The sequence below is a fragment of the Labrus mixtus genome, chromosome 15 (genome assembly GCF_963584025.1).
Source record: "Labrus mixtus chromosome 15, fLabMix1.1, whole genome shotgun sequence".
In the NCBI taxonomy this organism is placed as follows: Eukaryota; Metazoa; Chordata; class Actinopteri; order Labriformes; family Labridae; genus Labrus; species Labrus mixtus.
The window spans coordinates 10,823,262-10,843,856 of NC_083626.1; the positions used below are offsets into that span (position 1 = coordinate 10,823,262).

At 48.8% G+C, this 20,595-nt stretch overlaps 1 protein-coding gene and 1 long non-coding RNA gene across 4 annotated transcripts in view; one reads left to right on the forward strand and one right to left on the reverse strand.

Moving 5' to 3' along the window:
- flna (filamin A, alpha (actin binding protein 280)) overlaps nt 1–20,595 on the reverse strand; it is a 47,034-nt gene that overhangs the window by 1,613 nt on the left and 24,826 nt on the right. The window contains exons 8-48 of one of the 2 annotated variants that reach the window (XM_061057418.1): nt 19,911–20,073; nt 19,632–19,832; nt 18,077–18,214; nt 17,177–17,303; nt 16,908–17,044; nt 16,633–16,829; nt 16,375–16,488; nt 15,523–15,666; nt 15,210–15,333; nt 14,911–15,071; nt 14,731–14,821; nt 14,437–14,606; nt 13,578–13,695; nt 13,326–13,438; nt 12,870–13,019; nt 12,462–12,780; nt 12,199–12,372; nt 11,957–12,119; nt 11,712–11,872; nt 11,064–11,231; nt 10,413–10,536; nt 10,171–10,327; nt 9,891–10,080; nt 8,670–8,693; nt 7,965–8,212; nt 6,980–7,054; nt 6,252–6,351; nt 6,019–6,159; nt 5,794–5,922; nt 5,515–5,688; nt 4,858–5,019; nt 4,462–4,665; nt 4,219–4,371; nt 3,992–4,114; nt 3,548–3,814; nt 3,334–3,471; nt 2,709–2,824; nt 1,418–1,550; nt 938–1,114; nt 595–813; nt 138–335 (exon numbers count right to left, since the gene is read on the reverse strand). In XM_061057418.1, the coding sequence (XP_060913401.1) occupies nt 138–335; nt 595–813; nt 938–1,114; nt 1,418–1,550; nt 2,709–2,824; nt 3,334–3,471; nt 3,548–3,814; nt 3,992–4,114; nt 4,219–4,371; nt 4,462–4,665; nt 4,858–5,019; nt 5,515–5,688; nt 5,794–5,922; nt 6,019–6,159; nt 6,252–6,351; nt 6,980–7,054; nt 7,965–8,212; nt 8,670–8,693; nt 9,891–10,080; nt 10,171–10,327; nt 10,413–10,536; nt 11,064–11,231; nt 11,712–11,872; nt 11,957–12,119; nt 12,199–12,372; nt 12,462–12,780; nt 12,870–13,019; nt 13,326–13,438; nt 13,578–13,695; nt 14,437–14,606; nt 14,731–14,821; nt 14,911–15,071; nt 15,210–15,333; nt 15,523–15,666; nt 16,375–16,488; nt 16,633–16,829; nt 16,908–17,044; nt 17,177–17,303; nt 18,077–18,214; nt 19,632–19,832; nt 19,911–20,073 (6,385 nt within the window). The remainder of the gene's footprint in view (nt 1–137; nt 336–594; nt 814–937; nt 1,115–1,417; nt 1,551–2,708; nt 2,825–3,333; nt 3,472–3,547; nt 3,815–3,991; nt 4,115–4,218; nt 4,372–4,461; nt 4,666–4,857; nt 5,020–5,514; nt 5,689–5,793; nt 5,923–6,018; nt 6,160–6,251; nt 6,352–6,979; nt 7,055–7,964; nt 8,213–8,669; nt 8,694–9,890; nt 10,081–10,170; nt 10,328–10,412; nt 10,537–11,063; nt 11,232–11,711; nt 11,873–11,956; nt 12,120–12,198; nt 12,373–12,461; nt 12,781–12,869; nt 13,020–13,325; nt 13,439–13,577; nt 13,696–14,436; nt 14,607–14,730; nt 14,822–14,910; nt 15,072–15,209; nt 15,334–15,522; nt 15,667–16,374; nt 16,489–16,632; nt 16,830–16,907; nt 17,045–17,176; nt 17,304–18,076; nt 18,215–19,631; nt 19,833–19,910; nt 20,074–20,595) is intronic. The other variant, XM_061057419.1, reaches the window with a different exon arrangement.
- LOC132989671 (uncharacterized) lies at nt 1,741–2,244 on the forward strand. 2 transcript variants are annotated; one of them, XR_009675932.1, is made up of 3 exons: nt 1,741–1,861; nt 1,904–1,957; nt 2,122–2,244. It is a non-coding gene; the product is annotated as an uncharacterized LOC132989671 (long non-coding RNA). The 2 variants fall into 2 exon arrangements; XR_009675931.1 differs by having other exon boundaries at nt 1,904–1,971; nt 2,122–2,166.

The following is a 20,595-nucleotide window of genomic DNA, read 5'->3' on the forward strand; positions in this document are numbered from 1 at the left end:
CACGCAGCAACATGTTAGCAACAGGTTAGCTTAGCATAACAAAAGAAAAACCTCTTGTTTTGTTTTCATTGACGTTCTTTCAGAATGTTTCAAAGTGAAGCTCAAAGGTTCTTCGCTGCTCGCCGTCGTTCACTCACCTGCTTTGCTGCAGTCGACGCTGAAGCTGTTCTTCTGACCGATGAAGCCCTTCGTCAGACCCAGACCCTTCGCCACCACCTTGCTGGCGTCCGATTGGACGGGAGCTCCCTGCTGAGAACAGCTGATGGCGCGGGTCACGGGGTCGACCATGACTGAGGAGGTTTCGTGCATACTGTGGCTGGAGACCAGCTTCGAGCCTGGAGGACGGAGAGCAGCGTTAACCCGGGGGTCGCCACGGTAACAGAGCGCTAAACTTCACCATGAGTCTAGTACAAAATCTAATGATATTTATACAGCTTTTATTACCATGGCAACAAAAATAAAAGTTCTAGGCGCCCAGTGATGGATCATTTTTTGTGCCATTTCTCTCTCTCTGCAGCTTTTAGTTAATCATATGAGAGAAGATCTGAAGTTGAAGCTTGCGGGCCGTTTGATTCTGATGTCATTAAAACTCACCGGTGATTCTGGCCTTGAAGGGGCTTCCCGAGATGTGATAGGGACCGCCGTATTTGATGGAAATTAGATAGTTTCCAGGAGCCATGGGGGTGTACGTGACCCTGTAGCCCTCGGGACACTCCACGCAGTCCATCTTCACCTTAGAGGGCCCGTCAATGGTCACAGCTAACGCCCCAGGGCCGGCGTTACTCGTGTTCACCACAAACTCACAGGCAGTACCTGCAGGAGACGGAGGACATGTTTGAGGGTCGGACCGGCTCAGACCAGGTCAGACCGGCTCAGACCAGATCAGACCGGGTCACACCGGCTCAGACCGGTCCTGTAAACAGGGGGTTTATTTTACCTGTGGTGCCTCCCTCCAGTCCTGGTCCGTAGGCGGACACCATCCCGGGGTCTCCGGCCTGACCCGTCTCTCCGACCCGGATCTTAAAGGGACTCCCGGGGATGTGACTGCCGTTAAACTTCACGTCGATCAGATAGAGACCATTCTCTCTGGGGATGAACCGCACGGCGTATTTATCTGTCACACACACACACGAGGAGACACGGGTCAACATGTGACATCACAAGGTCAACGAAGCCCCGCCACGACCTCAGAGTCAAGGTGTGTGTGTGTACTGATGATGTGTGTGTGTGTGTGTGTGTGTGTGTGTGTGTGTGTGTGTGTGTGTCTCTGTGTGTGTCCTGATGATGTGTGTGTGTGTCTCTGTGTGTGTGTGTCTGTGTGTGTGTGTCTCTGTGTGTGTGCTGATGGTGTGTGTGTGTGTCTCTGTGTGTGTCCTGATGATGTGTGTGTGTGTGTGTGTGTGTGTCCTGTCGTCACCTTGGTCGATCTCGGTCACGCAGCACTCCTCCAGCGCTCCTGACGGGCTGTGAACCTTCGCATCGATCACACCCTTCGCTCCGTTCAGGCTGACGGCGAACGACGCCGGCTGGTTCACCTTCAGACCGGACTCCTGCTCGACAAAGACGACTCACACACTCAACACGCCGTGCACATATTATCTCACACCGTCTTTTTAGAGTCTCTAACCTTACCTGGAGGTCGCTAACAAGGCTAAAGAGGAGGGCTGTGCAGGGTGAGCAGAGACAGCAGTGAGTGTGTGTGTGGATGAAACTTCAGAGGAGTGTTAGGTACGGTTAGTTTTGTTCTCATTTTGTTTATTTTAAATGTTGAGTAAAATCTAAACTTTGCTCCAGATTCATCCCATCATGTCGTCTCTAACACTCCTCTGAAAAGGAAACATCAGAGAAGAAGAGTGTGTGTGTGTGTGTGTCTGTCCAGGTGTGTGTGAGTGTGTCTGTCCAGGTGTGTGTGTGTGTGTGTGTGTGTCTGTCCAGGTGTGTGTGTGTGTGTGTGTGTGTGTCTGTCCAGGTGTGTGTCTGTCCAGGTGTGTTTGTATGTGTGTGTGTGTGTGTGTGTGTGTGTGTGTGTCTGTCTGTCCAGGTGTGTGAGTGTGTCTGTCCAGGTGTGTTTGTATGTGTGTGTGTGTGTGTGTGTGTGTGTGTGTGTGTGTGTCTGTCCAGGTGTGTGAGTGTGTCTGTCCAGGTGTGTGTGTGTCTGCATGCAGGTGATTAGTCAGAGAGAAGTTTCTCATAATTTGTCTTAAGTGTTTTTGTTAAACTTTATCCTGCCGACCTTTGACCTCTGTGTGTGTTTGTGTGAACAGAGAGGAGAAAACAGCCCATGTGAGACCTCTTTAACCCTTTAGCGCCCCGTTTGTTTGGCAGGCTGTTGGGAGCCTTTAGAATGAGGCACGAGAAACACACACAGTCCTGGAGTATCCCAGAAGCCCCTGCAGCGCCTCACAATGCAGCAGCAGCTGATGATCCTCGACCTGAACCTCAGACCGGCTTTGAGTCTCTGATTGTTTCAGTATTGTTCTTTTTAGTTTGACATGTCTCTAAATGTCTCTGATAAAGAACTACTCTCTCTCTCCCTCTCTCTGAACTAAAGCAGACTGTCACAGTCCTCAGACTCAAACATTAGAACCGTTCTGTCCTCCACTCTGACCTGGATCAAACAAACAGAGATCTGCTGCTGCTCCATTGTAGGCAGCGTGCTGCGGGCAGGAGTGTGCGCACACGGATGTGTGTGTGTCTCAGAGCCTCACCTGAAGACTGGCAACAGTGAGGCGGCGGGCGTCGTCTGACGGCGAGGCCACGGGGACGATGATGGGGCTGTCGGGGATGTGCTCGTCGTTGAAGCGGATCGACACCTCGTAGTCTCCTACAGGATGAAGTGAAAGTCAGAAGATCTCTAAAATGATCTCATAAACACAAAGAGTGACGATCACAGCTCTTCATGAAAACACAAGAAAGGATCAAAGATCTTTAAAGGTCCTTCAACATGTTTAAGCGTTACACCCACTGGACTTTAAATTTATTTCCTTACATGCACTCTGTGAGTAGTTACACACACAAATCTTACACACAAGATTTTTTCTCATAGTCCACTGCACAGCTCCTACATTGCACCTTTTGTACATTTTGTGTTTTTTATTTTTTATATTTTACATTTTTAAATTCTATTTTATATATTGTAATATCTTCTTATACTGTATCATTTAAGTTGTTGCTAGTTCTGCTTTATTTCCTTGTTAATTGTTTAGCACCAATACACCAAGTCAAATTCCAATTCAATGTGTAAATGTACTTGGCAATAAAACCCGATTCTGATTCTGATTCTGATTCTGATCACAAGTCGACATGTTGAAATCTGTCTGCGCCCCGGCTCACCCGGCTCCTGCACGATGTAGGACACTCCACTGGAGCCGTCCTTGCGGTCCTCAAAGGCGATCTCGGCCTTGCTGGGCCCCTCCACGGCGATGCTCAGGCCCCCCGCTCCGGCCTCTCTGGTCCAGATACTGAACTCAGCTGCACAGCAGACGAAGTCCAGTCAGAGAAGAACGTTTACACATATCACATATTAATACTCATCCAGCTCGCCCACCTGGGACTCCAGCCTCTGCTCTCTCCAGACCTGGCCCCCCAGCTCGGACCTTGTGGGCCCCTCCCTCTCCCAGGGGGCCCACGGTGAACTGGAAGGGGCTGCCGGGCACGTGCACGCCGTTATACTTCACACACACGGTGTGCACGCCGGTCTCTGTGGGGACGAAGCGGATGCAGTAGGTGTTGTTCTCGCCCTCCATGATGTCGGCTTTGTGGATCTGACCGGACGGGCTCGTTACTTGAGCCGTCATGTCGGCGATGCAGATCTCTGAGGACGGACAGACGGGTGTGAGTGAAGACAAAGAGGACACAACGAGACAAAAGACTTTCCAGGTTTGAATATCACACACGCTTTCCATGGGCGATTAGTGTTTAGTGAAACTCTTCTTATTGGTCTAAAAAAAGTCAGAGAATAGAAACAAATCTGCAGTTCTGTTGTGGTCACCTGGGATCTTCAGGCTCAGGTCGCACTGGCTGCCCACGTTGGCGACGGACGCCGCTCTCCTCTTCCTGGTGATGCTCTCCTTCATCCTGCCCTCACCTGTGACCTTCACTGTGAACGCACTCCCTGCACACACACACACACACACACACACACACACACAGTATTCAGTGTGTGCGTTCAGACACACAGAGTCGTATTCTTTGTCGTCTGTTGTTTGAAGGTCTCACCTGGAACGTGCTGGTCGGCGAACTTGATGTTGATGATGTAGTTCCCGGGCTCAGTGGGGCAGTAGGTCACCTTACAGGTACCGTCCTCCTGGTCCTCTGTGTTGATGTCCACTTTGCTGGGACCCTCGATGGACAGACTCAGACCTCCGTATCCTGGGAGGAAGTCAAACATGACGGAGGTGTTCAATAGTTCATATGGATGCAGAAGTTAAAACGTCGTTTTTAAAGACGTGATCTTCTCACCTGCTTCACGTGTGTCGATGATGAACTCGGCAGGCTCAAACGTCCTTGCCTCGCTCAGTCCCTGTCCGCTCACACGCACACGACTGGCGTCGCCGATCTCTGATTGGTTGATCATAACAGAGATGGGGCTGCTGGGAATGTGGCGCCCGTTCTTCTTGATGTTCACCAGGTGTTCTCCGATCTCCTTAGGAACGAATGAGATACCTGTGAGGAAGAGGAAGAGGAGGAGGAGGAAGAGGAGGAGGAAGAGGAAGGAGGAGGAAGAGGAGGAAGAGGAGGAGGAGGAGGAGGAAGAGGAGGAAGAGGAAGAAGAGGAGGAGGAGGAGGAAGAGGAGGAAGGTTAAAATCAGACATAATGATGATAAATAGTTGCTGAGTCAGGAGACAAACACGCACCGACGTGTCCGTTACGCAGCATCTTCAGCAGACACGGCTCCTCGTGGCCCGACGGCGTGGTGAGGGAGGCGGTCAGCTGACTGAGGTCGAACTCTCCGATGTCCAGAGGGATGTCAGCGGCTGAGCCCACCTTCAGGTGAGACATCCTCATGGAGTCGTCACCTGGAAACACAGCAGGGAGTGTTAGTGAGACGCTCAGAGGGGAGGAGTACGGTGGCTGGAGAGTTCAAACCAACAAAGTGTGTTAGAGCGCCAAGACACATCTACAAGAGGACAAACATTTCCTCTCAAAAAACCTTCTGCTCCTCTGCTCCCAGTCTGTGGAACGCTCTCCCCAAGCAGCTGAGGGCTCCACAGTCTGCTGACGCTTTTAAAAGGGCTCTAAAAACCTTTTTACCAAAGCCTTCTGCACAGCTTTTAGTTTCCTTAGTTGCTTAGTTGATGAATTTTTTTTTTTTTTTTCAGTATCACTGAGATTTTTTTGCAAAAATGTAAATGTAATAATAATTATTATTGTTATTAAATGCTGGAAAGTGACTGAGTGAGCGGAGTGACTCCCCATTCTGTCACCATGAACTCCGCTCACTCAGTCACTCCTGTTCATTTTCATTGAATGTTTTCTTCCATGTTTTAAAGTTTTGCCGTGCGTCTGGTTACCGGTGATCCTGGCAGAGAAGGGGCTGCCGGGGATGTGTTTGTCGTTGTATTTGACCAGGATGCTGTAGTCTCCGGGCAGGACGGGCAGGTAGGACACGGTGCACGTCCCATCCTGGTTGTCCACACAGCTGATGTCTGCTTTAGACGGACCCTCGATGGCCAGAGACAGACCACCTGCGGGGACAGAACACAACCTGCTGATCAAACAGGGAGTGGTGAAATTGGGCGGCAAAACATGTTTCACGAGCTTCTTGGACTCAAAGTTTGTATTCTGCTAACCCTCTCCAGCATCTTTAGTGTTGACGGTGAACACGGCGGGCTTGTTGACCATCCCGTGGATGAGACCGGGGCCGTACGCACTGACGTTACCGCTGTTCATGTAGTCCACAAAGAACTGTAGAGGACTTCCTGTGAACAGAAGAAGATGAGAACGTTTTATGATTTTCTCTAACATATTTTTTATGCACTTCAGAGGTTACAGTTGTGATTTCTTGTTAGTCGTACCGGGGATGTGGATGCCGTCGTATTTGATGTCCATCTCATGCAGGCCCGCCTCGGTCGGAGCGTATTTGACGGTGACCGTGCCGTCCTTGTTGTCGGTGATGTCGGGCTTGGCCACCTTACCTGACGGCATCCTGACCTCACCTTCAGCACAAACAGAAACAGGGTCAGGATCTCAGAAATCAGTTAAACTCTAAAGTTTGATGGTTCTGTACTTTCTGACGCGTCGCTATCACCTGTGATCTCGCCCTTCTGGATGGTGAACGGGATGACCAGGTCGAATGGTCTCAGCCCGGCCACGTCCAGACCGTTCATCCCCATTGGCCGGTCCGTCGCCTAGGAGACAGAGGTTAGAAACAGTGTGTGAGGAGGCTGAGGTCTCTGAAACAGATCCACAGGGAGCAGAGTGCAGGACAGACGAGGGTAAAGCTTCCAAACACCGACAGACAACAACGAGACGAGATGATTGGATGATGGAGGTGAAGGTCAGGATGATGACACCGACACACACTGCGAGGAGGATGAGGACAAAAACACTGGAGGATGAAGGTAGGAGCCATTTTGTAAAATGTGGAGCAGCTGATTCTCACATTGATGGTTCTCAAAATGGCTGCTTTTGTCTCTGAAGCGAGCTGACATGGAGCGCTGCTGAACACACGGCTGCACAATGACTCATGGGAAATAATCCTAAATGTGTGCACGTAGTTTAGAAGTGAAAACACTTTGAGTTATTTATTAGTGGTGTTGTCATTGTGCAGATCTGTAGCTTTGCCCATGTGGTGAAATGATCTTTTTTATGAGTTGGAGTGAAATGAGAGAAAAGCCCCTCAGAGATGAAACACCTGCAAAGAGACACAGCAGACATGGATGCAGGATGGATGATGATGAGGAGGAGAAGGAGAGCAGAGGAAGCTGAACAATAACAGAGCAGAGCGGGGTGAGAGGCTGGAGGTTTTTTAGGTACCCAGGGCTGCTGAGCGTAGTACTGGGGCATTTGGCTCTGCTGCATGAGCTGGTCTGATGGAGCTCCTTCAAGTGCCTGAGAGGGGGGACGGAGAAAGTGAGGGGGAGGTTTGGGGTCAAAGGATAGAGATGGAAGGGGTTGGAGGGGAAGACAACGATAGTCAGAGTGATTCAGAGAATGTGTGGCACCAACAGGACCCGATCACAGAGCGTCTGAAAGAGAAAAAGGGTCAGGGGTCTTTGGTGCACGCTGTCACTGTGGTTATCAAAGCAGCATCTTAGCTGCTCCTTACGCCTTCAGGTATAAATGTAGTGAAGGTGGGTTTAATAAGAACAATACATCTCTACATTTATACATTAACAGGAAGTTTCTGCTGCCAACACTCTCTCGTCTAATTCCTCTAACTACATACTGGATGTAGAGAACGAAGGTATCCTGCAGGGATCAGCTCTGGGCCCCCTCCTGTTCAGAGCTGAAGACTAAAAGATTGGATTCAGGTTTGACTAAAAAAAGACGTGTGACCAGCCTAACCTGAAGCAAGAAACTAAAAAATACACATTTTCTCACAACATCATTCAAAATGTACGCTTAATAGTTCCAGCTTTATACAAACTATGTAAGTGACGCTGCTGCACAGATTTCTGAACTCTATGCTAATGTTTGTTTTTCGTCTTTATTATATTTTCCAGCTGCCTTCCAAGACTAACAGCGTGTTCCTGTTCACCTAAAGTGATCGTCTCCTGAGTTTGGGTGTAAAGTTGATCTTTATGCAGATGATACTGTGCTGTTTGTTTCATTACTCTGACTAATCATAACTTTCCCTTTAACCTCATTGTTCTTCTTAAGTTACACAAATGACTCATTATTGATTATGGCTTCTTTTTTATAGTTTTGCACGTTATAAGAAATCCTTGAATCTCTTGACTCTTCCACCAAACGATGACGAGTTCACGTCTAGAAGAAGGTCAAAGACGAGTGGACTCACCGTGACCTGGAAGGGGCTGTTGGGGATGTGTTCCCCTCCAAAGCGGACACAGATGACGTACTCGCCGGGCTGTGGTGCCGTGTAGAAAATATCAAATGTGCCATCCTCGTTCTCAACAACGTCCACGTCGAGCTCCGCCCCCTCAGGTGTGCACACGCTGCACGTCACCTTTCCTTTCCCAGCAGCCTTAGCGTCCACGGTGATGACCGTCTGCTCTCCGATCTGGATGGTCGGCCCAACACCGGCGCCTTCAGAGGAACGGGTCAGCAGTGAAATATGAGCTGTTGTGATTTTTTTAGTTCTCACAGACACTTAAACTTCCCCCGACCCACAAAGTATCCAGCATGCACATTCCACAACCGTGAGACCAGGTTAAAGATGCATCAGGCTCAGTCGGGTTATTTCATCTACTGTTACCAAAGACTCAGAAGTTATCATCCCACAGCTTCCACCTACAACTGAAAGCTAGATTAACCTTCACCATGCCATCTTACTCAGTTAGTCCATTAGTCTGTCCAGGAAACATGTCAGAGGAAACAAACAGACAGGAAGAGGAGCATCATAGAGAGAGAGAGAGAGAGAGAGAGAGAGAGAAGAACAGAACGGGATGTCCTGCAGAGAGCTGCTGCTTCTATCCTCCATGCTGACAGACAGAGAATGAAAAGTAAATACTTTGTCTACGTTGGAGTCGTTCAGGAGGCTTACCTAAACCGTGACCGCCGATTGAGACTGATAAGAGGAACGGTGAGAAGCAGCGGAGCGAGGAAACAAAAAGTGACAAATAGAAACAGTCAGGTGGGGGTGGGGGTGTGAGAGGCAATAACTGTGCTCCAAACACTCGATGAAAACACACGGTGATGGTGGAGTGTGAAGCAGGGAGGTGTGTGTGTGTGTGTGTGTGTGTGTGTTTGTGTGCAGCAGGGGGAGTGTGTCTGAGGAGCACAGCGTGACAAACACAACAATGCATGAAAAATATCAGAGCAGCTGCATGAATCCACAAACATAAGTCATTCAACTAAAAAGAAAGAAATCACTGAATTCATGTTTTTTTCTAAAGAATAGTTTGATACCTCTCTTATGTCTTATGCGATATAGATGTGAGTACCAGCAGCCATTTAGCTTAGCCTAGCTTAGCATAACAACTGGAAACAGAGGTAACCAGCTAGCCTTGATTGATCAGAAGGTAACCATGTCCACCTTACAGCACCTTGTAAACTTGTGTTGTTTACCTCAAACATTAAAGGAGCAGTATGTAACTCTGACCCCCTAGTGTTTAAAATGGGTACTGCAGTCTAAATTCTAAACATTGTAGACCCCCCCCCCCCCCCCCTCCTCTCTAGAGTCGATGCTCACTCAGGTCACCATGTGGTGGACACTGAAGCTTCAGTGTTTATCCAGCTCTGCATGGGTCTGTAAACCTTTCTGTGTTCTAACCTCTCTCCATTTTTCAAAAGCATCTCCAATATTGATCCTAGTTTGAGCACGTTTCTGCTCGTGGAGCTTATTAGAAACATGCAGAGGCTTTTTAGGTCGGGTACAATCACTTCTATCTGAACCACTTCTCTTGCCCGCTTCCATCACTACAACACCTGTTGGTTTGACCTGATGGTGAAGTGCTGGCTTCTCTGACAACAATGCAGCAGCCAGTATGTCCTCCTTCTAACTTTAGATTCTGGTCCTGAATGCTCTGGATTTGTTTGGACCAGAGAAGGTAGGCGGTTTTAAGACACCCCCCACACGGCCCGTTTTGGACTCCAGTTTGCCAGATATGAGAGCAGTTATCAGGGCAAACCAACAAACTCTAATCTGTGTCTCTTTCTGTGTCAGTGTCTGCACCAGAGGAATGATCAAACATCTTTTCTGTTCTTATAAAATGAAGACATGATAATTAAAACAGAGTTTATTAATGAACATCTATGTACACACCTGTAACGGTGCACTTGCTGGCGTCTCCGGTGGGCAGCGCTCTGATCCTGTAGGGCGAGTAGGGGATCTCGTCTCCTCCATATTTGATCAGGATGGTGTATCTGCCCGTCATGTCGGGCACGTAGGACACCAGGTACGTCCCGTCGTGGTTGTCTCTGATGTTGGCCTTCTTGGGTTTACCCTCTGGATCCTACAGGGGGAGAAAGTCACCACAAACAGTTAAATAACAGTAAAAAATGTGTTTTAATTTGATGTATGAACACAAACTGTGAGCGCTCACTGTGATCTGCACGGCGAGCAGGCCCTCGCCGGCGTCTTTGGCATCGATGGTGAACTCGACAGGCATGGAGGCGGGCACTCCGGTGGTGTTCAGGCCGGGTCCGCTGGCTCGCACCTTACTGGCATCATGGGTGGGGAGCACCTTCACCTTGTAGGGGCTGACAGAGGGAGAGGGGGAGGAGCTTAAATACAGACAGGAAGTAAAGAAGAAGCATGGACCTGGTGGAATCTTCAGAGTGTTACCTGCGTGGGATCTCCTCGTCTGCGTACAGCACGTTGATGGAGTAAGGCCCCTCTCTGGTCGGGACGTAGTTCACCGTGTGAGTCTGATCGCCGTTATCCACGACCTCCACCGGCTCCACCACACCTGCACGCACAGCCACGAGGATTATTCCTTCTATAGGGTTTAACCTGTGTGCAACGACCCCCCCAAACACAACTTCTACCACGCGTGTTGATTACAGGCTGAACTTCAATCTTCCACTTCACACGTTAACAAAACAACATGGCTGCCGGACATAATCTGATGCTGCTTCTTCTACAGATGTGAGGTCATCATGGTCAATATCTCCTCAAGATCCTCGGCTCTTTCCAGAATCAGAGAGGAAGATACATCCACTGACAGGCAGAGCAGGGTTTGTTGATGATATAACATGTTTATATATCACAAATTGTCAATAAAGTATAAATTATTATTATTATTATCATATTATTATTTAAATAAAGCTATCTCTTATTTTATGTTGCCTTGTAGTCGATGAATGATAGTTGATAGTTTTAGTCAACTAGCAGGAGGCTGCAGATTCTCTCGTAGGAGCTTAAAGAATTCCTTTTTTTTTTGGAGGTCGTGTTAAACACAGCGACACAAACAAACAAACAAACAAACAAACAAACCTTTGGGTCCCTGCACGCGGACCTGCAGCGGGGCGACTCCAGCTTTGGAGGCGTCCACAGTGAAGGCCTGGGGGATGTTGGCCCTGACGTTGTTGCTCAGACCTGGACCCTGACACTTCACCTTGGTACTGTCCACCGTGTCACTGACGGGGACAGAGAAGGGACTTCCTGCACGGACAGAGGGACAGAAATGATTTTATTTAAAGCTGCCCGGTGAACAGATAGGGAGCAGAGACCGTTTTCGAAATGATGTAAAACCCCTCAGTGTGTCCTTTCATGTCTCCAGAATGTGAAACCAAAGCTTTACCTAGTGATCACAGAAACTTCATCATGTTTGAATTCATTCTCTCTGATTCAATTTTTTTTCATGTTTTTTTTTTTTTTTTTTTGGGCTTTTTGTGCCTTTAATGGAGAGATAGGACAGTGGATAGAGCTGGAAACCAGGGAGAGAGAGAGAGAGAGTGGGGAATGACATGCGGGAAAGGAGCCACAGGCTGGACTTGAACCTGGGCCGCCCGCCCGCTCCATACATGGCGCGCGCACTAACCACTGTGCTACCAGCGCCCCTGATTCAAACATTTAAAAAAATCACTCAGAGGAAAGTTTCATGGTTTCAAAGCGTTTGTCTTCCAGCTGTCCGTCCTGTACCTTTGATTGGCTGTCCTCCGTAGGTGATGTTCAGGTTGTACTTCCCGGTCTCGTAGGGGACGTACTCCACGCTGCAGCTGCCATCTTTGTTATCAGTGCAGGACATTTTAGCCTCTGAGGGACCCTCCATGGCGAGACCCAGACCCCCGGTCCCTGCTCCTCTGCAGAGCGGAGGTGATGGAGGTTTAGAGACAGAAGCAGGAAACTCTAAAACTCTCTTCAGTAAAAGTTGTAATGACCCTCACCGTGTCTCCACCGTGAACTTGTTGGGCTTGTTAGTGATTCCTCCCTTCAGACCGGGGCCGTGCACGCGGACACGAGCCGGATCGCAGCCTTCAGTGACGGCGACGCGGAACGGGCTCTTCGGCGCCGGAGAGCCGTCGTAGCAGACCTCCACGCTGTGAGGCCCTGTGAGGAGGAGAACACAAACATGAGCTTCAAGTCACAACAAACAAAAACAAATCCTGCTCGCCGCGCGGCGTCTTACCCTCCTCGTATGGCGTGTACTCCACGCTGTACGTCCCGTCTCCCAGGTCGGTGATCATGGCGTCCGTGCGGCTGCCGGACGGGTTGCTGATGAGTGTTTTGATGTGGTCGCCTCCGGCCTGAGTGAGAGCACGAGCGTCCACGGTGAAGTCTGTGGTCGCCTCGCGGAAAACACCTAAAAGAAGCGAGCGGAGAACATGAAGGTGACGGGTCGAGTAAATCTGGTCCCGATGTTTAAACCCTGTGAAGTTTCTGCTGTCCTACCTTTCCCCTCAACTCCAGGTCCGAACACTCGAACCCCGCTGGCGTCGACGGCGGGCTCCACGGTGAGCCGAGCGGGGAAGTTTGGCACATCCTGGCCCCCGTAGCGGATGGTGAGCGTGTAGGATCCGGGGTACAGGGGGATGTAGGTGATGGTGTAGGTCCCGTCCCCGTTGTCCTGGATGTGGACCTCGGCCTCCGTGCCGCTGTCTGAGATGATCTCGATGGTCAGATCGGCCGGGCCGGCGTTGGTACAGTCCACGATGAACTCCCCCTTCTCCCCAACTTTGGCGCGCTCCAAACCTGGACCGGAGCAACGGACCTGCGAGGAGGGGGGGTCATCGATAAGGGTTAGGGTCTTACTCTTTGATACACACTTAATGAGGTCGTCTGCCGGTCTCAGGGTCTGACCTTGGAGGGATCTGAGGTGGGGTACGCTGTGGGGGTGAACGGAGATCCGGGGATCGGGAGTCCATCGTAGGTGAGCTCCACCTGGTAGGGGCCGGTCTCCCGGGGGATGAACTTCACCTGGCTGGTCTCAGGACTCAGACCCGGCTCCACCTGAAACCCCCAAAACAAACAGAATGTAAAGGAAAGAAATCATGAGAGAGGTCGACTCAGCAGGACGTTTACTATAATAATAATCTTTATTTATAGAGCACTTTACAAAAACTAGTTACAAAGTGCTTTACAAGGACAGCAAATCTAAAAACAGGTCATAGAATAATAAACAAGGCAAGATTAAAAATCACTTCAAAATATAAAATCCCTTTTTAAAGAACTGTAAAATACAATTCTTTTAAAGGAAAATGAAAATAGTAACAATTTAAAGGGTTAGGGTCATTTATTCCTCATCTTGTGTCGTACCTTGCTGGCGATGGGTTTCCCTGATGGGCCGGTGACCTTGGCGGCGACCTTGCCCTGACCACCGGCGCCCTTTGATTTGACGGTCACGTCCTGGTCCCTGCCGACGGTCATCTCTACGATAAACAGAGAGCATGTGTTTTATTAGAGGAGCCATGAACAGAAGTATGAAAACTCAGGATCCCACACAAACAAATAAATATCAACAGAAGAACTGATCCACATTCAGGGAACGGAGGAGGGAGGGGTACGTACTGTCTCCCAGCCCGCACACGTTGATCTTGTTCAGGTCCAGGGTCGGGGCCACGGCCACGTTGAACGGGCTCTTTGGGATCTGATCTCCTCCGTAGGTCACTGCGACTCCCAGAGGACCCTGAGGACCGGGACAGAAACAGCTGCAGTGATTACAATTTAAACTTTGATCGGAAGACATGAAAATGATATCAAACCCACATTTTCACAGGAAACCAGGAAATCAAACAAAGACTGTTTTCACCCCGACGAGTACTGATGCTGCTAACACAACTTTTAAAATCCATTTCCCAACAGTAACCTCCCGCTCGGTCAGTTTAAAGAAAAAGATGATCGAGTCATGGACGCTCGTGCTCTCACTAAAGGTCGTCAAACGAATCTTTTCAAAATCGTGATTAATCGCTTAATTTCAATAGTTTAACACAATTAATCACATTTTTTAAATAATTTTCATTATTTTGCATTTTAAAATAAAACCTTTATTTTAAAAGTTTGTACTGTCTTAAGCAGTACCTTACTTGTTGTGTGCTTTTATTTTGAAATAAATTTAGGCCTTTCTGGTAGATGGAGGGTTAGGACATAAACTTCAGCACAGAAACAGGAAGTGGCTCAAACATTCAAAATAAAAGCCTAACAAGTTTTATCTTGAAGTATGAAAGAACAAAATTTCAGACACTCGATTGATCGCATTTTTTAAAATCTGAACGTTTGAAAGTTAAAAATATAAATATTGCACAACGTTTCATTTTGAGGATGAGACAGGAAGTCAGGAGGCGTCTTTTAGCCGTTTCCTGTCTTTATGATAAGCTTTACTAACCACCTGCTTCAGTTTCAAACATCACATGACATGATGTCATCCTACCTGCTGCACAGGTGTGTATTTAACGGTGTGTGTGTTGTCGTGGTTGTTGATGACTTCGAAGTCTTTGACCGCCTCTCCTTTGGTCGGCCCGCTGAAGTTACAGTCCAGGTTCGCTTTCCCCGCCCCTTTAGTGCTGACGGTGAAGTGAGTGGGCTTGTTCAGTTCAACTCCTGAAACACACACACACAAACACACACACATACACACACATTTCTTCAGTGTTGATTTGAAACGTACAGATTAAAGGTAAACAAACGGAGGACGTAGACTTGAACGTGGTAATGGCGTCCTCACCGCTGCGGCTCAGTCCCGGTCCCTCTGCTTTGACTCTGCTGGCGTCATGAGACGGGTCCACTTTGATCCTGATGGGCGTCATGGGAATGGCCTGAAACACATCAACACACCACATAGTTCAGCCCTCCTGCTCCTCCTGCTCCGTCGTCCTCTCGCCGTGACCACCTGCCTCAGACTCACCTGGTCGGCGAACAGCACCATGATGGTGTAGCTGCCGGCGCCGGGCGGAGTGTACTTCACCGTGAACGTGTCGTTGTCGTTTCTGATGATGTCAAAGTCGATGTCGGCCTCTGCAGGTCCCACCACACCGGGGGCGCACTTAATCCCAATACTGATGTCACCTGAGACAGAAGAGCGTCAGCGTCACAACCTGAAGATGGAGAGCCAATCAGCAGCCTCCAGTGTTTGGTTTAACCCAATCAGCTGAGGTCTCTCTCTATCTTAAACCAATGAGATGCAGCGGTGTTGTGTGTCTTCACCTTGCCCGGCCTCGGCACAGTCCACAGTGAAGTAGGTCGGCTCGAAGGCCTTGAGTCCGGTCTTGGCCACCCCGGGTCCAGAAACCTTCACCTTGTTAGGATGACAGCCCGCTCCGATGGTCATCTGAGGTCAGAAACACACCGACACGTTCAGATACAACAAACATCTGTGTGTGTGTGTGTGTGTGTGTGTATATCTGTGTGAGTGTGTGTGTGTGTGTGTGTGTGTGTGTGTGTGTGTGTCTGTGTGAGTGTGTGTGAGTGTGTGTGAGAGTGTGTGTGAGTGTGTGTGTGTGTGTGTGTGTGTGCTCACCCTGAACGGGCTGTCTGGGATGTTGACTCCGCCCCAGGACACCATGGCGGTGTGTTTCACAGGTTTGCGGGGGGTGTAGGTGCAGGCGTAGGTGCCGTTTCCGTTATCTTTAACCTGAACGTCCACAGGAGTACCTTCACCGTCCTGTGAAGAAACAGAGAGACTTTAAAGAGCCCATATTATGCCCTTTTTGGGGTTCATATATTGAATCTATGTACCTACTAAAGTATGTTCACAATAGCTAAAGTTCTAAAAAAGTGTCTGTTTTCATGAACTGCCGCTCCGTGCACCGGCTCGCTTCTGACTCTCTCTCTAAGGCTCTGAAGTGCCCACGTTCAGAGTCCCTACGTGTGCCAAGTCTGATCTGATTGGTCGGCCTGTCGGCTCTGCCGTAATTGGTCAGTCGCTCAGCACGGTTCTCGGAAATGTCCCGCCCCTTTTACCATATAGGGAATGCAGCCACTGGCTCCGTCCGAGGAGAGCATAAACATTAGCACCTTAGCACTACTGCGCTACCGCAGGCTACAGCATATCGTGGGCGTGCTACAGAAGTTAATGGGCGTGCAACATGAGCTGCTGGGCTTGCCACAATGAGCCAATGGGCTTAGATCAGTGATCTCAAACTGACAATGACGTTGGACTGACAAATTTTTATCGAGGGGGGCTAGAACCGAGCGTTACATGCAGCTAATGCTACAGCTAACAGGAGGACGTAGGAGAAGCCGCGTTTCCGAAATAGATGTGCCTAAACATGCACAGGACACTTGGAAAACACACTAAAGAGCATATAAAACCAGAAAAAGCACAATATGGGACCTTTAAAGTGGAGCAGATACACACACACACTCGTACCTGAGCAACAATCTTCAGAGGAGCTTTTCCTCCCTGTTTGGCGTCGACGGTGAACTCTGTTGGCTTCCCAACAGCCAGACCGCTGCTCTGCAGACCTGGACCGAACGCCTTCACCTGAAACACACACACACATATACACACACAGATTTAGGAATATGCTTTTCCGTCCCCCCCCACGTTTGAAGGAGGAATACAATCCGTAACCCACAGAGGTCCACTTCATGTTCTGACCCGTCCTGTCTCTGAAGGTGTGCTCACCTTGTCGGGGTAGAATTCTGTGTCGGGCGGGTTGACGATCTCGGCCATGAAGGGCGAGTGTTGGATGTCCTCGTTGTTGCAGAGAACGTGCACGGCGTACTCGCCGGACTCCGTGGGCCAGTAACGCACATCACACGACCCGTCACCTTTGTCGTCACATTCGATCTTTGCCTGAGACGGACCTTCAACAGAGAAACCTGCGCAGAGAAGAAGAAACACAGTGAGCTACAGGAGACGTTCATGAGAGGAGGTTCAGTCATTCTCTCGTCTCTCACCCAGTGTGCCGACGTTGTCTCCGACAGCCTCCACCACGAAGTCGGCAGATTTACCCACAATTCCATTCTCCAGACCCGGACCCCATGCCCTCACCTTCTGCTGGCCCGCCTCAGCACCGATCTTCACCTCGATGGGACTGAACAGAGAGTCGAGAAAACAAGTCGATGTCAGTGTCACTGAGTGTATGTGTATGTGTATGTGTGTGTGTGTGTGTGTGTGTGTGTGTGTGTGTATGTGTGTGTGTGTGTGTGTGTATGTGTGTGTGTACCTGCGGGGGATGTGCTGTCCTCCCCATGTGATGGTGATGCTGTATGTTCCAGGTGTGGTGGGATAATAATCAAATGCATAAACATCATCTCCCAGATCTTTCCTCTTACACGGCTCGTCCAGACCCTCTGAAAACACAACGCCATACGACACGGTCGCCTGTTAGTCATCATCATCATCTTATTATTTCAAGACATGAGGAGCAGAAAATAAAGCCAGACTTTCTTATATTAGGTAAAAAAAACAATCATTGTCTTGTCTCATTTGATGAAGTTTACCATAAAACTTCTAATAAAAGCTCATCCTGATTTAAGGCCCGGTCCCTTTAATGAGCGTGCTGTGGCTGCACGTTTTAAACGCAGCTCTCAGTCCGAGGCCTCAGTGTGTCATTTAGTGTCAGAACAGTGTGTGGATCATCAATAAAGAGAAACAGCAGATGAACATCGACATGTGTCCAAGACGACAGAATGATGCTCGTATGGCGTGCAGGACGTGACGCAGGTCAGCATGCTGCTTTTCTTTAATCTGTTTATTGATTTACTCTTTTTGCTGTGAACGAGTTTAGTTTGAAAATAATCCAAAGTTCCGCCTCGTGTCAACGCCTGTTCCAAATAAGGGCAGGGTCATAAAATAACCTGAGCTGTTATTAGAAGTTTTACAGTAATAAGTGAAATGTGCTCTCCTGATTGGCCGATTGTTTATGTATGGCTGAAGCTCAGTCTGCAGGGACTTGGGTTGGAACCAGAACTTCCCTCAGGGATTAATAAAGTATGTAACATTAAATATTTATTAAATAATAATAAGCAATTCTGGCTTTATTTCTCCCCTACAACATTGTAAGGAGTGTGTGTGTGTGTGTGTGTGTGTGTGTGTGTGTGTGTGTGTGTTCAGACGGACTCACTCGGTCCTTTGATGGACACTTTGAGCTCTCCTGTTCCCGCTCCTTTGGTGTAAACTTTGAAGTCGGCCGTCTCCTTCACTCTCAGGCCCTTCGGCTGCAGACCACGACCCTTCGCTTTGCAGAGGCTGGGGTTACAGGCTGTGGAGACACACACACACACACACACATGCACACACACACACACACACACACACACACAGAGTCAGTCAGAACATGTGTGAGTTCAGGGTTTCAGTGGGGAGAGGAGGAATGAGGTGCAGGCTGAATGATGTGAAACCCAAAGTATTTCCATGTGAGCATTACATCCATCATTTAAAGGATTTCTGAGGCTGTTCCCTCTACACCACACCCTCCCTCCTCTGACTGTATCCATCATTTAAATTCTGTTCCCTCTACACCACACCCTCCCTCCTCTGACTGTATCCATCATTTAAAGGCTGTTCCCTCTACACCACACCCTCCCTCCTCTGCCTGTATCCATCATTTAAAGGCTGTTCCCTCTATACCACACCCTCCCTCCTCTGACTGTATCCATCATTTAAAGGCTGTTCCCTCTACACCACACCCTCCCTCCTCTGCCTGTATCCATCATTTAAAGGCTGTTCCTGTCTTCACCACACCCTCCCTCCTCTGCCTCGTGTCTATCTCAGCCTGCAGAGTGCGCCCACGGAGGAGGAAGTGAGCCGTTATCCTCGCACAGGAACAGAAGTTATTCTTCATATCTGCTGATTATAAAAGACGAGCTGCTGAGTCACAGCTGGATGCCCCTGCAGGAAGCAAAGGAAACCCCACAGAAACAGAGGCTGATGTACAGGGCGAGATATGCTATATGATTCATCAATAATTCTTATATGACAAACGTCTCTGTGTCACTTGAAGAATGAATATGTGAAGTTATTTGTAAAGTCCTAGTTGAAGCTGCAGGTTGATGTTTAAGGCGCTCTTTATCCGGTGTCATTACAGACTAACACGCTGGTCGTGGGTTGAATTCCCTAAATGACACTCAGCAGAGACTCTCTATAATTTAGAGCTCATAGATAATAACATGCTAACCTTTAATGACAGAGTCTTATTAGAAAGTGAAAGAAACAGCACAGGTGAACAGAGTAAAGACGTGCAAACACACACACACACACACACACACACACACACACACACACACACACACACACACACACACACACACACACAGAGCAGGTACCCAAGAGAGATCCCAGGAAACAGGAAGTGACAGCAGAAGGAAGAGGCCGATCCAGAGAGAGGACAGAAACCAGCACGCCGCTGTCAGAGGAGCAGAAGGAGAAGGAGGAGAAAAGGAAGGACACCAATCAGAAGGAGGAGAAGAAGAAGAGGACATCAGAAAAAAGAAACAGCAGAGCGTCAGACACCAGAGAAGAAGAAACAGAGATTATTCTTTAAATCTGATTTGTAGCTTTATAATCTGAATGAATGTTGTGACCTTCTTCCTGTTATTTCATTTAAAGGTGAAAGTGTTGAAGCACACCCTGAACACCTCTACAGTCTACGATCATGATAACGGAGGGTTTAGTCTTACCCTCCCCGACGGTGACGGTGAAGGGGCTCTTGGCGATCGGCCCCCCAGAGAAGGTGACGTAGACGATGTGCTGCCCCTCCTGGGTGGGTTTGTAGGTGCAGCGGTAACTGCTGTTCCCTTTGTCCTCGATGGTGCAGGTCACCGTGTTCTTCTTACCTACAGGATCCATGATCACCACCTCCACCTCGCCCACGCCGGCACCTTTAGGGAGGGAGCAGGACGTGATGGGTGTGTTCTGACGCAGAGTTTTCTGAAGAGCAGACGAGCAGAGGAACTCACCGGCTGTGTACACGTCAAAGTACGTGGCCTTGTTGGCGATGTTCCCGGACGGCTCCAGACCCGGTCCCTGAGCCGTGGCTTTGCTGGAGTCTCCCTGAGCCATGCCGATCTCCACCTCGAAGGGGCTCTTTGAGATGTGCTGACCTGCAAACAGCACGGTCACCTGCAGAGCAGAGAGGAGACGTTCAGACCATCTACCAGGTCCACATCGTTAGGATGCTCTCAGACGTCTTTACAAAGTCGCCCTTCTGTCAGAAACATCCCACCTGCAGCATCGAACATCTTTAACCCCTTCAGCAAGAGACGCAGCAAACACCAAAACTAACACCCTAAACATTATGAATCCATCTCTCATGCCGGGGATGAATAATAACTGTGACACTCTGCTGATCATGCAGGACACTTTGATAAAGAATAAATAACTGTGGTTAATATTCAGACACGTTAATAAACTTCCTAATTCTGGCCTTTTCATGAAACATGTTCTTTAAAGCTCTTAATCTTTAATTTGAGCTCCATCACTCCTGACGGAAAGATCAACGCAGTATAACCCTCTAACCCTCACATCAGATTCTGTGATGTGTAACACGACTCAATGAGGATCTGTTTTTATACATTTCTACAGTCGTTCATTTTCTTTTTTTCTGAGATTTCTGTCCTCCACAGGTAACAACAACATGGTGGT